We start from the raw sequence: 17,704 nt of genomic DNA, 5'->3' as shown, positions 1-17,704 counted from the left end.
CTCTAGCATTCTTGGATGCTACACTTTGTGACTGCAGTGAAAATGGCATGAAATACACTTTGGGGGATTTTTTGTGAGTCAAAGGAAAAGCATAAACTTGGAATCTTAATCATGATTCATTTTTCCAGTGCTCTATATTTTACAGAAGAGTATACAAATTTATAATGTACCATTTCATAATCCACCAACACAAGTTCCATCATATTTTTGTCAATGTATGCTGATTTATATTTGTCTCTCCTAATTTTGATGTCCTCCTTAGGAAGTGCAGTGGAAGAGGGCAATCAAGATTAAAATTCAGTGATCATAAGAATTCCATTTCCATTTATTTGATTTGTAGATTAGAATAAGTATGATTTGTCACAAAGGCAAAGACCCCAATTTCTGGTGGAAACATTGCTTCATATTTGTTAGCAATGAACATGGCTGTTATACCAACCAGTTGTCACATCCTATTAGCTATTTTATTATTCTGCAGAAACCAATCAGTTATGGCAACAATCATGGACATTGTTTTTTGCAGTTTTAATTTTATCTGAACTTGCACAATTAAGATGGTCTGCAAATGTCCAGTAATTTCCTGACCAGCCAGGTAGTTTGTTCTCACTGATTGCTTACCCTCAGGAACCTTCAAGTAATTGTAGATGTCCTTCACATATTCACTGTAGAGACACCATTTCTGGGTGCTTCAACACTGGAGATTTTTAAAGAAGAAATTGGACAATCATTTGTCTGAAATGCTATTGGGTTTCCTGCTTGAACTATAAGACCTCCAAAGTTCTTTCCAACACTGTTATTCTGTTAAATATTCTTACAAGCGAAGAGTAAACACTGTAACAGGACATAGAGCCATCCTCCTAGAGTGCCATAAACAATTCATCAACCAGGTGCAGCCTGGATTGCTTTTGCAACCTGTATAATTCTGCCAGAGTGGAAAAAAGACCAAAGAAACTTTTAGGAAGGCTGCAAAATCTATATCTATATCTATCTATATCTATCTATACAAAATGCCACTCAGGCAGCATCACAAAATCTCCAGAACTGTAAAGCTTACAAACTTGAAATTTGGCATGTATGTTCCTCTTGGCTTCTAGGTGCTCACTAAGAAAGGATTTTTTTCAAAATGACCATCAGATCATTAATATTTCTTATATTATTATTAACACACTAAGGTGTTTGATTCCCCCTCCCAACCTGAAAAGAACTCTGTTCCAACTGCCGCATAGGCGTGGCCAGCACGTGACTCATCCAGGCTGCAGGCTGGGAGTTTAGACATTCTACTCCCCCTTCCCACCCAGAAAACACTCTGATGCTAAGGAGTAAGACTGAGGGAGAGAAGGGGATAAGATAGGAGTGGCCTCTCTGAGGCAAGTCTGAGGGAGAGAAGAGGCGAGGAGAGGAGCCCAATCATGTAGTTTCGTAGCAGAGCACAGGTATCCAGTTAGTGTTTTAATAAAAAAGTAAATGCCTTAAGTCTTAACATCTCTTAGCCACTCCAAAAATTGGGCCGCTAAAAATTGTATTGTCCCTGTGTCATGCAAAAGTGGGTGTGTTTCTTGAACTACAGAAGCTGCATACTGTATTGCTGAGTCAATAATAAATATAACGTTTGCTCTAATGTGAGTCATGATTTTGTGTTGATTTAAAAGGTGTATAATTCAGAATTTCTTTTTTCTAACTAAATACTCTGCCTTTCCACAGCTTTTCAACTGATTCACAGTCCCAAAATCTGATATAAATTAAACTATATTTGTACATTTTAATATATCCAAAACATTCATATGCATCCTTTATGTATCTTATGGAATTCCATGTCATTTATTTCTAAGTGAGTATATTTTATTTTCCTGGACTTTTCAAATAATTTCAGCTTGTACTTCTTAATGTTTACATTGAGAAAGCAAATGACTGATCAACTAAAGAAAATAAGTTAGGGGCCAAAGAAAAAAGGAAGCTGGATGTTTTTACTGTCTTTAAACCCTTTTGGTATCAATGTCTTTATGCAACACAGCATGATGGTTGTGAACTCTTGCTCTTGTGTTCATTAATTTTTCAGGAAAAATTAAACTGACCTGCCCCTCAGATGGTATCACTAGATGGGTCAAAGCTACTGTACAGAGAACGATAGTGAGAAAGAAAAAAACCCCTTCAAAAGTCATGAAATGCTGAAATTTATTTTTGCACCCGAACTGAAAATAGAAAAAGAAACCAACCCTCATTTGTAGCCTAGCTGGCAATTGCCAAACCAAAACATACATGTACATCTACAGCAATGCCAAAATAACAACTCTAGTTTATGCCTCAAGCTGTTATTCATTTACAGGAGAATATGCTTTATGTGTGTTTTTCCGTATTAAAGATAGATAAATTATAACACATTTGAAAGGCACTTTACCAAAGATCAAATGCCTAAGAGCTAATTATAACCATGCCTATGCTGAATCCTATAGCTATTATTCTATCAAGATCAATTTTATATTAAGAATCATAATTATGTTTTTATATACGCCTACCTATATACATACACACATAAAAAGAAATAATTACTTATGTAGAAGGGATACCCAAATATACGCAGAAATGAATTTTTGTTTATGCAATGGTAATTTCTCTTCTGCCATCTTCCCTGCATCTCTAACTTTCTTCTGAAGGCTCTATCAATCATGCAAATAAAGAAATAAGACTCCAAAGGCCTTTCCATCATGTAATTTGTATATGAAATATACTGACATTTTTACAGATATTTTTTCAGGAAAAAGTATTACTACCAGACTGAACTTAATGCATATGTCACATTCTAATTCAGCAGTGGAAAACTTTTCAAGTGTGTATGTGTGTTTGTATTTATTATGGATGAGTGAACAAGGTGCTGGAAAAATAAACACCACATTGGATTGGATGAAATTTCCTGCTTTATGTGGAACTGAAGGAACATGAGGAACTGAAGTGAGTTTTTCTACAATTTTAGGTATGCTTAAACTTACCTGATATTAAATTTTCTTTTTGTTTCCTTTTTCTATCACAAACTAGTGAGATATCACTCTTTTATTGTTTGGAAAGTTACTGCCAAATTTTGCCTATATACTTTCAGAGGATTTTAGGGACCATTAAAAAAAGGATGTCTGAGGGTTACTTCTCCCCTCTGGATTGTCCACTCCTACTCTATTGAACAAGAAATACAAGTTCGTGGATTGTAACCACTGTCATCATATCACGTAGACATAAAATGTGGTTATAATGAATCAGACCATTAGTTTGAATTGTTCACGACTAGAAAGAGTTCTCCAAGATTTTTTAATTATTCTGTTCCAGTTCTATCTCCCAGGTTCTAAATCTGCACTCTATACTGAGCTATAGATTTCTTCAAGGCTATTTTCTACAAAGCCTTCTGCTTACTGGGTGATTCTATACCAGGGTATTGCAATATAATAATTTGGCCACTAGCAGAGGCAATCTAGGGAGCCCGCAGATGTGGTTTTCAAAACAGGACACTTAACTTGATGGATTATCTAATGCCTGTTTGTTTTTTAAATAAAGGAACAGAGAAGAGCAAAGGCAGAGAATGACTAAAACTGAATAATGGAGGGGACCTTCCTAGGCATGGATTTAAGATGTTTCAAAATAGGTCTCCAGCAGATAGTATTCCCTCTAGTTGCCTAAGCCCAGCTTCTCCCAATGCACAGAACACACCATAGCACTAGATTGCTTGGCCTGATCTGAGCAGATAGACCTGCTACATACATATCAAAGGTTGAATACCAACTAGAAAAAGTTTAATTGTTTCCAATTGCAGTACTTTATAAACACATCCCAGCACATCACAGAATCAAAAACAAGCTTCTTGGTTAGTGTTCTGGGACCCCAGATGTGCTTCTGTCACAACAGTCCTCGACTTAGAACAGTTTGATAAGTGACTGTTACAACAGCACTGAAAAAAGTATGATCATTTTTAACACTTATGACTGTTGCAGCATCCCCATGATCACGTAATTTACGGCTTGACAACTGGTTCATGTTTATGTCGGCTGCAGAGTCCCCATGTCACATGATCACCTTTTGCAACCTTCTTGACAAGCAAAGTCAATGAGGAAACCAGATTCACTTAACAACCGTGTTACTAATTTAACTGCAGTGATTCACTTAACAAATGTGGCAAGAAAAGTCATAAAATGGGGCAAAACTCACTTAGCAACATAAAGTTTGGCCTCAATTGTGGCTGTAAGTCGAGGACTACCTATATTTACAATTGGCAATTGATTAATTAGTAAGGTGAAGGAGATGCTGCTTCAGGTTAAAAACCTTGTATGAATGGCTTGACATCATTATGGCTTGTTATAGAAGCCACCACCATACTTAGGGCAGAACATTATTTATTTAGCATATGGCATATTATACATAGACTAGCATTATATATTAACATTTTACCTAGATTAGTAAAACACTATAAAATATAGATGTTACAAAGAGCTAAGTTCAAATACCAATATCTACGCCATCTAACCAGTGAAGTGCATCATTTATATTTAAAAAAAAACAGAGCAATGGCAATAGCACTTACTTATATACTGCTTCAGTGCTTTGCAGCCTTCTCTAAGCAATTTACAGAGACAGCATATTGCCCCCAACAATCTGGGTCCTCATTTTAGCCTGGTGAGATTTGAACTGCTGAACCGCAGCTAGCAGTCAGCTGAAGTAGCCTGCAGTACTACACTCTAACCACTGTGTCACCGCGGCTTTGAGGCTCGTATAAGGCCTCAGCTTACAACTGGTCACGATGCGATCTAGTTTGACTTGGGACCCCATGGTCACGAGGGGAAGATGCTATCCCCATTTATATAAGAGCCAAGGTGGCGCAGTGGTTAAATGCAGCACTGCAGGCTACTGCTAGATCAGCAGGTCAGCGGTTCAAATCTCACCGGCTCAGGGTTGACTCAGCCTTCCATCCTTCCGAGGTGGGTAAAATGAGGACCCAGATTGTTGGGGGCAATATGCTGACTCTCTGTAAACCGCTTAGAGAGGCCTGAAAGGCCTATGAAGCGGTATATAAGTCCACTGCTATTGCTATACAGAGTCTTGGCATGCCATGTGAGGTGCAAATCCTATTCAGGATTGTCCATTGCTGATGTGATAGTTCAAAGCCTGAGACCCTTTTGGTGGGGTCATTCATGTTTCCTATGTCTGGGGGTTAATTTGTGCAAATGCCAGTGGGGACTTCCTGGTGCTTTGGAGAATAGTTTGACTCCCTCTTCTTTGTGGCATCCCCTGAGAGATTGGAACACTACTATCATGTCTCTCCTAGTCCTTCTTTTCATTAAACTAGACATACCCAGTTCCTGCAACCGTTCCTCATATGTTTTAGCCTCCAGTCCCCTAATCATCTTTGTTGCTCTTCTCTGCACTCTTTCTAGAGTCTTCACATCTTTACATCATGGCGACCGAAACTGAATGCAGTATTCCAAGCGTGGCCTTACCAAGGCAATATAAAGTGGTATAAAGACCTTTGTATCCATCGTTTCATAAGAGCTCCCCTCTCAAAATAATTAATTTTAATTTCAACTGTATTTTGACATTTGATCTGAAAAATGCAAATTAGCTGTTTTTATTAAAGGAAATAAAACAAATTTCTCTTATGGATTGGTTTCAGCAAATTCAATGGGCCTTATATCTGAATTGAGGAAAAGGATTGGGCTACATATTCTACTGATTTTATTGATACTGAACCATTTCAATATGTATCCATTATGCATTATTTTAATTTGCAGAGTGGAATTAAGAGTGGATGGACTTTTCATTATAAATTCATAAAATGGATCAAGAGTTTATCAATTACCTTTTAATACCACACATATCATTATTTATGAAAATGAAAAATATGAACAGCATAGATATATTACATGAAAATGGCAGGATACTTTTAAAATGCTTTAAAGTGTTTTTTTTATATGTATGGTGTTTTCCTAGTTGAACTTTTCTCTACTCCTTTTTGGAATTAGTTTGAAATTGAAATTCAGTTCTTAACTCTGAAATCTGTTGTTGCTGTTATGGTCCATGAGTCGATCTAACTCCTGGTGACTCAGTAACAAGTCATTGATTTTTAGAAATAGCTTGCCAGTTCTTTTTTCCTAGGGCTGAGATAGACAGATTGGACCAGTCACCCAACTAACTTTGGGTCTTAAGTCAAGAAAAAAACTCATGGTGTTCCCCCCACCCTCCCTGCTCTTCTAGCCAATGCCTTTAACCACTATCCCAATTTTCAGTTCAGATTTGTCACATTTATCCCAAGATACAAAATTTAATTACTTCAATTACTTATTGCTTCCTTCAGATTCCTATTTCTTTTAGCCTAGCAATGGGAATGTACCATAACTCTGTACAGTTTGAAAGAGAAATCTAAAAAGCTTACTGAAGTAGACAGGAAATGCATAATTAACATCTTGAAATACAGTCCCAAAATTGACTAAAAGTATTGAGGAACAAATCATCTTTGCTCTCCATATTTAGATAGGATTGCATTTCATTTTCTGCAAGCTTGAGAACTCTGGAAAATTGAACAATAGTCATTGTTTGCTAGGTCTGAGTTTTTCCCTTAAGGGAAATATCACTTATCCTCATCCTTAAATAATTTGCTTTCATCTTATCTGGGCATCTCTATTTAAAGAGAGGATAGTATTTTCATACAAATGGATTTGTTACAAACATTAGAAATTCAAAATAAGATTGAATTCTTAAGCTGACAGTCTGCTCTTAGAAATGCTGCACAATTTTATTCCATTGCACGATCAGCATTATTATGCATTTATTTTAACTAAAGCATAAAAGGAACATTTGGTATCATTTAGTGATTTTTATTTGAGTTCCTTTTAATAAGTATTTGTTTTCTGTAAATCTAGCATCCCTCCATGGACAGATGTCTACTTCTTCTATTATGTAATACGAGGATTGGAAAAGACTTTGGAGATACCTAGTCCAATCCTTGCGTTGTACAAGAATCCATTCTACTAGCTACCCTGACAGACAGCCATCCAGTCTCCAGTGGAGAGCCTACCATCTCCTGAAATAGTTGTTCCTTTACTGAAGAGCTCTTATCGTTAAGATATTTTTATGTTGTCCAATTGAAATCTATTTCCTAATTTAAAATCTACCACATCATGTCTGCCCAATGTTGCCCATCTTTTGCATGACAGTCCTTGGTTCCTCTTACAATTTTTCCTCCCAGGTCTTGTCCCTTAACTTCTTGATTTTTCTCCTCTATACATATTCCAGTTTGTAAATGTCCTTTATAAAATGCATGGCCAGAACTATTCGTAGGTGTGGTGAGACCAACACAAAAATGGAGAAATGATGATTTGCCTTGATTTTGATGCTATACTTGTTTACACATCCTAAGATTGCATCGTTTTTTGCAATGATCAAGATACCTATTTTTCTTTCAATGTACTGCTTTCCTATTATCCTGTACCTGCTTTTAATTTTTCCAATCCAAATGTGGAAGCTGACATTTTCTCCTGTTGTTTTCTGTCCATTGTTCCAGAGATTCTTAAATGTTGATATTGTATTCTAAAATAGGGTTTTTCAATCCAAGTCTAAGGGGAGGAAAACTTCCTTCAAAAAGGACTAAAAGTTGAAAAAAACCCCACTAAACTTTGAACACATTCAGTCACCCACTGCTGCCTTGTTTCTACGGTACTCTTCCCCTGTCACTAGATACACATTACCAGTGCTTGTACGTGCCCCATGAAGAAGGCAACTGGCTGCCTTTCCCTTGCTGAGTGCATTCACACAAAACCTACCTCATTTTTAATGCTGCAAGAGCAATCATGGTGGGCCCTTTCCTCCTTCCACACTGCCAATGAATTTTTGTGTATATGCATGCATGTCCTCAACTCAAGGTGACATCACCTTCTTTGAAGTAAACCCCTTTGATCTATGTACAATAATAATACAAAAATTTAGGATTGCACTGCTTAGCTGCAGTGCATGTGTTCCCCAAACGCCTTTGGAGTGGGACTTTCTTTGGAGTAAACAAAAAATATATATTGTGTTTGCAAAGGCAACTGGGCAGGAAAAAGGTAGGTGCTTAAATGACTTCAGCCAGACATTCACAATGGGGAAAAAATCCATGCCCTCAACATGGATTAGAAAATAGAAAATAGAAAAAGATAAGAACAGAAAAGAAAAGACAATATCCAATACTGCTGTTACTGCTGCTGCTTATGAAATAGTTTTTGAGATATTAAATTCAGCTGATTTCATTTTAAAACAACATTTCCTTGCGTAGAACTTATAAAGTTCAGGATAGAGCTTTTCAAAGAATATCTTGTAATTGCCAGTGGAGCGTGAAATATCGTATGTCATTTTTAACAACGTGCTTTTGTGAGACAATCTTCCCTTTATATGCAGAAACAAAAACAAGTATAGATATAAGCTAAATATAGAAGATCATCTTACAACGAGCAGCAATTGTTTCAAATGCTGAACTTTTAACCAAGGAAAAGCAATCACATACCAGCCATTGAACATAAATTTATAACCATCCAAGTAATTATAAAATTAAAAATGTATTTTTACATTTTTGGATTTTTTTTTTTACATTGGAACTATTATACTGCATCTATTATAAATAGTTTATTTCTATTTCCTATTTAGCTTTTTTTGGTTATTTTTAAAATTTCTATGACCTGAAATAGTTAAACCTCTGATAAACTATGCCTGTTAGATTCCCAACTACAGTTAGTTTGTGAATTTGATAATTGCATACTCTAATTCCTCATTTTTTAAGAATTCATTAATATGATGCCACAAAGTAACCTTCATTAGAAGCATTTTTTAAAATAATATCAAGATCCTTTAAGTATATTCTGGTGCAAAAGATTTTAAATCATACTAAAACACAGTAGCGTGTGTGTGCGCGCGTGCGCACACACACACCATATACATACTATTTACTATGCAATATGGAGCTGATTCAATAGTTTTGACTGTTATACTCTAAACTTAAATGTATTAGATCCAAATTTGCAAGGATAGGGTTAAAACTCTCTCTAGGCACTACATCTGTAACCCAAGATTATAATCTGCATGTCATCATACATACCTACAGAATCTGAGTCAAAAATTCTAATTCATCTGTAATAAATCAACTAGCAGAACCAGAATTAATGGTGCTCATCACTAGCAAGGACTATTAACTCTAAGAGGATTATGGTAGACACAACCATAATCTCTGCTCTACTGGGTTATTTCTTGAAACACAGCAAGTTCTTGAAACAGGCCATCTGTGCTGATAAAGAAAACGCTAAGAAAACCATCCTCTGATACTTTGGTGCCTGGGATTCACAACCTTCTGAGTCCCAATGGTGCTCCTTGGCCTTTGCACTATCCCCAGAGACTGCACATTAAACAGTAATGGACAAGGCCAAGACAAAAGCTGAATTTGATTTCACGTACATTTAGAACAGCCAGGGATATTTAATAAATTGATGTTCTTGTTTTAATTTTTAAAATTACTATTTAGTAATAACTTTGGGAGATTGCCATATATGGCACCTAAGGGCCTGGGATAATTCTGTTTCACTGTTTGCAAACAGGTTTCAAGTTTCATTGACTATTTATTTACCATGTATTTCTGCATTCCACTAAAACACAGTGATCCTCTTACTAAATGTTAACAGCACATCTTTTATGATTCTTTTATCACCTCAAAGAACAGCAAAGCAAGAGATAAAAAACTAATTTTAAATAAGAAAATGGATTCTGTAGAGGTCCTGTTTCTTGTCTCATTTCAGAAACTCAGGACTCATTAATCTGATCACTTTTATCTTGGTTTCCCAGCAGGAAAGTTGCATGAGGACAAGCAAGCTGGCCCATGAATAGTCACCATTGTTATATCATCCGATATGTGTTTCAAGGGTCAGATATAAACTTCAATGAATGTAAAATATATATTTTAATGTAACAATATATCATATAACAGCTAGTTAATTGAATAGTTTTAGCTAAAATAATTAGAAGCAGAGGAGGGAGGGAGGGAGGGAGGGAGGGAGGGAGGGAGGGAGGGAGAAAGAGAGACAGAGAGAAAGAGGATTTTTCAATTGTTTAGTTACAGTTTGGAAAATGTTCTGTATGTGTATAATACTCACATACAGATGGAGTTCCAGAAAACAGCGTGTAGATAAAACAAGCATCATTTTTTCCTCCAGAAAAATAGCATGTTAGCGTCCAAATAACAGATGATGTAATTCTCTTTTGTCTATGGAACTCAAAGTAAGCATCTTCCTTAAATGGTGTGTGTGTATTCAAACATAGAAAGGACCTTTATTACTTTTTCAACCTAAGAGTCAGTCTCAGATACACAGAAGAAATAAGCATGCTTTTACCTCAACAGAGTCAGATGCTTTATGCAACCATATATGGAAAATAAAAATGTATGCATTTAAGAAGCTATTATTACTTTGAAAGACAGCCACTGGAAGGGCAGTTAGTAAAACTGAAATAGATGGAGGAAAGATTTATTCACACAGAGGAACTTAGAAGTGAATTTCAATGAGTTCAGTGTGGCTTATTTCCAAGTAAATGGGCCTAGGGTTGTAGTTTTAAATATCTTATAGGAAAGACTAAGTTTAACCATGGTGAAAATGTACTGATTGTATTTAAAAGGTAGGTTTTCTGTTTAATGATTATCCAATTTTCCAAACAATGTTGAACTGTTCTGAACTTATTCTTGTATGCTATATCTATAACTTAAATTATACATTTAAGGCCTGACAACTATCTTGTTTAGTACCAGAGATCTGATCACAGCTTTAAAACAAACAAACATTTTCTTGTTATGAGAGATGACTCAGTTACCCCAACCCATGTTACATATCAAATTGATTTGCATTTTAAAAGGACTTAATCACAGTTCACACAAATCAAGTTCAATAAGTTGAAATGCTTTTGCAGGTGGAGAGGCACAGCTGCACTGCTTTACCTCAATATCCAATTACTGTAGAAGGAAAAAATCCCACACATTCTGCCATGTACTGAATAAAATGCGCATCCTAAAATAAATCATGAAATCTTTTTAGTCTATCCCACAGTACAACAGGTGGTATATGATCTACTTGTCATTTTAACCAAAGCACAACTGGTTTACTTACTGTATCACTCGCTTCCATGTTTCTAGTTTACGCTTACTAGGACGATGATAAGCAACCTAGGACTTCATAAATTTTGGATTATAGCTCCGATAATCATTTTAAGGTGTCCATATTGACTGTGCTTGATAGGGAAGTGACATTCAAAAGAACTGGAGGTCTCAGATTGCTTATCTATACCTATATATAGGAAATAGTAAAGGACATGGTAAGCCTACTCTGCACTCAAGATTGACCTTAGAAAAGAGGCCCCGCCACAATTCTGCAAAAAAAAACCAAAAAACCCCAACCACCTCCCCGCTTTCCCTTTCTTTCTTTTCCCCCAACTCAGTTTAGAGTTTTGTCCTTGTTTTACTGTGCCAGTAGTTCAGCAACATTTGTCACTTCTCAAAAAAAATTCAGCCTTTCTTCATTCTGCTTCCTTAACATGAAATCCAAATACTTTTGTACTTTCTCCTATCTACCCCTTATTTACTTACCAAATGCAGGATCAATTTTATTAAATTAATCCCATCTGCTCAGCCAAAGGAAACCTGACAGGGAGACATGAGCTTATTAATCACCATGTAGTTCTATACATTAAGAATGATTGTGGGAGAGTTACCAGGATCTTTCCCCCTCACTCACTGTAGCCATTGGGGGGGGGGGGAGGTACCTGAACAGAAAACATACAAGTGATAGGGGTACTTATGTAAATGTAAACTGAACTTAGGGAATCGTCATTATTCTTGTCTGTACATCTAACAGATCTTCACTCTAATATCACCTGCTTTTAACATTAATTGACCTGGATGATAACATCTAATTTTCTATGAGAACTGAGATAAAAGATTATCCCACAATATGCTGTAAGTTGGCATCCCCACTAAAGGATATCCAAGAATAATTTTGGTAGGTGTGTATACACACACAGACAGCCATATGTATGCATGTATTTTAAAAACCAAATGTCTACTCCTAACAGAATGTGCTAGAGAGAGAAAAAGTTCTAAACTATTTATTCAAAAATGTTCTATGTGGTTATTTTAAATATGTTGCTTTTTCTCCTTAGGAAAAATAAATGAAATTCGGAGACAAGATGCATGTACAATCAGAACTGCTTTTGGCAGTTATAACTTTGTGAATAATAGAACAAGCATGCTGATAAAATTTACACGTTCTGGCTTTTTTTTGGTTCCTCTTCATGCAAGGACATATTGGTAGGAAAAAAACTTTTGCATAGGGAAGGTTCAAAAGTTCTCACACTACAGGAAGTCTAGCAGCTCTTAGTATTTTTCTTACAAATTCCAGTGGCCTTTTGAGTCAAAACCTATACTCAAGAGGAGAAACATAAATGTGAATCTCTTGTGTTATAGCTAACAAAACTACAACCAATTCTTCTTCTGTATCTGAAATTCTGTTAGATTAATAGTACTGTAAAAGTGATTCAAGGCTGTTTCCCAACTCATGCCATTCATCATTTAAAACCTAGCAAATCTTCAGTGCTTCTACTATGTGGTAGAGTTTCATGATGAGTCATGAAAATCTACCACATAGTAGAAAACAATGAGGAATCTTTTTCTCCATATATTTCAAGACTGTCCCATGAAAGTTGGCTGCAGTTGACAAATTATTCTCCAGCAACCTATAATCTCCCTCTCAAACCCTGCCAGCACAATACAATAGAGGCTAAAAATAAATGGTTCACACAGTTAAGAGCCACTTGTAAGTGAACAGAACTGGCCGTGCTTACTTTGTTGTCAGAAAACCAGGACACTCTTGCTATCAATTAACCACTTGGGGTATGCAGAGCCCTAACAAGACAAGTTACCAGAAGCCTGAAATGCTAAATTCTAACTTTCACTTCTTTACCATCCTTTCATTTCTTGATCAAAGACCCATGTGAACTACACTAATTTGCTTAGAAATTAAACACAAAATGGGGAGTGCAATTCAGCAACTCATCGAAGAACACTGTAGGCAGTTAATGATTAATTAGCATTATAATAGGGGCAGGATAATTTTTCATAGAAGAAGCTTGTTTTAAGACTGTATTGGTTCAATAACTGAAATCTTTAGGAAGATGCCAGGTGTCTCGTTACAAGTATTGGCCAAAAGTTTCCCACTGGGCTTGATGAAGCTACTTTTATGAAACATGTAGTCAAAGTCAGACCCAAAGAGATGCTTCAAAGGCAGTCCCAAATCATGTTACCTTTGTCCCCTGGTCTTAGCAAGACTTAGAAAAAAGCCCCTCAATGCATACATGTAAAGCTCACAAAGCGAGGGAAAAACGGCACGAGCTGCCGAGGCAATGTTTTGAAATTACTCTGAAGTTCTATTTTGGAGGGCAACTTTGGGTGCTGAAGAGAACAAAGCACAAAGATTCTTCAGGTTTGGTTTCTAGGTGAAAGGTCAGAGGCTTAAGATGGGCCCTGAATTAGATGAATGGATTTTTAAGTAAATCATACATGAATGAGATGGAAAACAGTACATTATGGTTTTAAAAAAAACAACAACCCTCAAGTAATTGGGAAAGAACCTATTTTGTTGAAAGGAGCACTTTGATTGGTCTTTACCTTCTGTGGTTCATAAATGTCACATACCCGTTGAGTAACTGATACCACAACCTTTCGTAAAACATCCACATACCGGTAGTTAAAATCAATAGTTCACTGTGCCTTGCAACAAGAATGAATTGACCCACCCCCACCCAAAAAACCTAGCATGAAAACTGGAGATGACCATGCATGTTTGCCACTCTTCTTTTTTAGAAAAATAAGTTAGGTGGATCCCTGATTTGACTTGCGTTTCTCTCTTTATCCTCTTAGCACATCATACAAAGTTTATTAACTCCTCAAGCCAGAATGCTTTAACAGCTACTAAAATAGAAGAATTGCTTTGGAGTAATATTTTTCTAAAATTGGAGATTTCTTTGCAATATAAAAGTAAAAAAGATTATTCTGAACAACGTCACCTTTTTATGTGCATTACTCTACTCCACAAATAGAACCCAGTAAAAAAATATGAGAAAATCCAAACAGTATCTTCATTAAGAATACCCCAGTGTTTCTGAATTATAAATCACAAGGACAAATACATTATTTCATATGGGATTATGAAAATAGGATTACCTAATGGCTATCGTTTACTTCTTAAATTACTGTAAGTATATTTTGTGTACTGGAGGCCCTCATAACCCTATAACCAAAATACAGTAGAAGAATGTCACTCAAATGACAAATTGTAACTGAGACGTAAATAACTTAGACTAAGCTTCACATATCTTTAGAATGCAATACCACTCAATTAAAATACCTATTTCAATGCCAAAACACAGGGCTCACTGTTTCATTTCACTGAACTAAAAGAGAAAGACAGAAAGAGAGAATTATCAAACCTTACTCATCTGAGTTGCTTTTACTTATGCATGTAACAAGTCCTATTCTCTGAGTAGGAGGCTGAATGATTAATAACCAGTTCTTCTCTTATTGCTGAAATATACAGGCACTTGGGTGGGTTTAGGAACTGTTACTCAAGAGCAAGATTTCAACCTACTGCTTTAGTTTAGTGCAAACAATAAAGGATCAAGGTTTCTTTTGCTAAGAGATTGTTTGGGACAAGGACCTTTCTATTATTCCATGGACTGTTGAACAAACAACCGTGGAACTTAATGAACAATGTATTTATCACAGACAACAAATGCATTGTTAAACAGTGCTCACCTTGGAGCAGCAGCTGGCTTCCAGTACCTGCAGAAAAGATATTGCCCATCAGCATTGACCAAGTGAGGAAGCTCCTGATATGGGATTTTCTGAGGAGAGGACCTTGGGGAATTTTCTTCTGGCATTCTGGCAGAGTGACCTGAAAAACATGCAAAGAAATCAAGACATGCTTTTGAACAGAACAGGTGGAAGGACTGCTATTGGAAGAATCTGCTTAGTAGAAGGAGAGGAGTTAACCCATAACTTAACCTGTTTTACTGTTTTACAGAAAACCCAGGCAGCTGCTTTTCAGATGGAAGACTCCCTGTGTGAGGCAAAAAATTATGAGGAAAAAATTCTCAAGAGCGGGAAAAGCAAGGGGAAAAGCACACCTTACCACACAGGCTCCTTACTGCCTTTTAGCCTCCTTCCCACCTATGTTTATTTACCATCGTTAAAGGAGGAGCTCTTACAGGTTTTTTTTTTTTAAAAAAAAACTACATTTCTTCAAAGCAGCAATGCACTGCAAATTGGGATGCTCCTGGACGGTTCCAAGAAGCCAGCTGCATAAAAGATTCATCATCTCTCTTTAAAAAAAAAACATACCAAAAGATGAGCACGAGACACCCTGTAATGAGGTGACTGCCACTGTCTTGTTGCTATGATCCTTTCTGACATCTGGGGGGGGGGGGTTTGAAACGCGGGGATTTGTTTTCCTCCAAATATGCCCACACGCACACACAAAGAATAGTCGTTAACAAACCTGATTTCATCCTGTGCACGGTTTTGCATTCCAAAGAGAAGCCGGCATTATAAGTCAAATGCAGTCAGATAGAGCGCGCGTGCATGTTGACGGCGAACTGCAGAAGCGCCCTAACAAGCCAGCACCCCTAGCGCCTAGAAGCAATCCTTCGCCGTTGCAAAAAAAAAAAAAAAGGCAGCCAAAGCTTCGCCGCTGCCAACAGCAAGGCTCTGATCTCCCCCCCCCCACCACCACCCCTTCTTCCCCAAGCTCTTTGGGCTGCCGCCTCGGATCGCCTTTCGCTCTGCGCTTTCTTTCTCCCCCGAGCCGCCGTTTGAAGAGGAAACTAGTCTTAATCAATGTAACCGCTTCTTGTTCATTTCACCACTCCCTCCCCTTCATCTCCAGCAAATCGGCTATGTGGGCTGGAAGAGGAAGGTGGTGGTGGGGGGGGGGGGGTGTTTGCCTGTGAAAGAGCTGGGAAAGCAACAGTCCGATTCCTAGCAGCGGCTTATAGGCAAATGCACCCAGAGAGACTTATCAAAGGCACCTTGAACGCGCTAAGCGGAGTGGCAGTTGAACGGAAACTTCCCAGGCGGGGCTGGCTGCAGGTTGCTTTCAAACTAAATGCAAGTAGCAGAGGGATGAGCCGAACGGTAAGGAACGGGAGGAGGGATTCTCCCCCCCCCCCGGCAAAATATCTGGGTATCCTTCCACTACCTTGCAGAAGGGGCTGCGCGAAAATATCCCGGGTTGAAATCCAAGAAGAACCGAGTGTTAATTTTTTTTTTAAAAAAAAAAACCAAGGCTCTGCTTGGGGTTCAGATCTGCGCGCCCCGCGCACAAAACGGTGCTCGCGCGGGCTTTGAAAAGGAGCAGCCAGCCAAAGCTCTGGCCGCCCGCGACCCGCGCAAGCAAAAGGAAACGCGAGCCGTGCCCAATGGAAGCGCACGCTGCCGGCTCTGGGGCTGGGGCAATGGAGGCAAGCCGGGAGGAGGGGAGGGCTTGGTGACCAGGTGCTGGGAGGAGTTGCGCTTGCCGCCCCTGCTAGAGCTGGTGCTGCCAGGCGCCGAAAGCGCTCCTTCGTTCACACGCCTGTGTATGAGAACCGGCCGAAGCCCTGGAGGTTTTTATTCTAAAGCGCAAGCAAATAAAAATAATAAAAAATACATGTTTTCCTGTCAGGGAGGGCAGGCGCGCCGAAAGGGAGGAGGAGCGGCAGCGGGAGGCGCTCCCCAGCGGCGCTCACTTGTGGCCGCGCTGACCTTTCTCGCACGCCAAACTCGCGGCCAGATGGTTTCCTTAGATGCAGGGGTGGGTCTCTCTCTCTCTCTTTTTTGGCCCTGGTAGTGAGGGCCCCGGTGCTGAGAGGGACCGGCGTTCGTGCAACACCGTCGACGCGCGCCTCTGGAGGAGTTGAAGGAGCTCGGTGCGCGCTGCTGCTGCTGGTTGGCTCCCGGTGCTTCGGTTGGGAATGGATCCTGGGAATCGAACAGCTGCCCTCCGTCCCCAGCCACATAAAGCCAGACGCCTTGTAGCTTCTCTGCCCAGGAGGACAAGTGCTGAACCAGGGGTGGGAGGGGCCTTTACTCGTTCATTGCTAAACATTTTCCTTCAGATTTTTATCCCGCTCTTATATATATAATTGGTCAACATTACAATATAAGTAGTCTTCGACTCACAACCATTCGTTTAGTGACTTATAACGGCCCTGAAAAAGTGACTTTGGATCGTATCTCACAACTGTTCCAGCGGGCTCATCGTCAACCGATCAAAATTTGGCCACTTGGCAACTGGTTCATATTTTTGACAGTTGCAGTGTCTCAGAGTCATGTGATCACCTTTTATGATCTTCTGACCAGCAAAATCAATGGAGAACCCAGATTCACTTAACAACCATGTTACTAATTTAACAACTTCAGTGATTCGCTTAACAACTGTGCCAAGAAAGAGCATGAAATGGGGCAACACTCAGTTATCATCTGTCTTGCTTAGCAACAATTTTTCGGCACAATTGTGAGTTGTAAATCCAGAGCTACCTGTATTCTTTCCTCCTCCTAAATATTATTTTGCTGGCAATTTATACAATATCTGACCCATCCTCACCCCTGTGGAAATATTTCCCCCCAACAAGATAGGTGTAA

General features: G+C 38.4%; 1 protein-coding gene across 3 annotated transcripts in view; it reads right to left on the bottom strand.

The window, feature by feature from the left end:
• Window positions 1–17,704, bottom strand: part of MGLL (monoglyceride lipase) — a 162,806-nt gene that overhangs the window by 76,242 nt on the left and 68,860 nt on the right. For 2 of the 3 annotated variants that reach the window (XM_032210085.1, XM_032210083.1), the window contains one exon: window positions 14,840–14,978. In XM_032210085.1, the coding sequence (XP_032065976.1) occupies window positions 14,840–14,964 (125 nt within the window). In that variant the 5' untranslated portion in view covers window positions 14,965–14,978. Of the gene's footprint in view, window positions 1–14,839; window positions 14,979–15,581; window positions 15,769–17,704 lie in introns of those variants that run through there. The other variant, XM_032210084.1, reaches the window with a different exon arrangement.

The sequence above is a fragment of the Thamnophis elegans genome, chromosome 2 (assembly GCF_009769535.1).
Source record: "Thamnophis elegans isolate rThaEle1 chromosome 2, rThaEle1.pri, whole genome shotgun sequence".
Taxonomy (NCBI): domain Eukaryota; kingdom Metazoa; phylum Chordata; class Lepidosauria; order Squamata; family Colubridae; genus Thamnophis; species Thamnophis elegans.
Note: the sequence above shows the minus strand (reverse complement) of the source record. Positions and strands in the feature narration are given on the sequence as shown.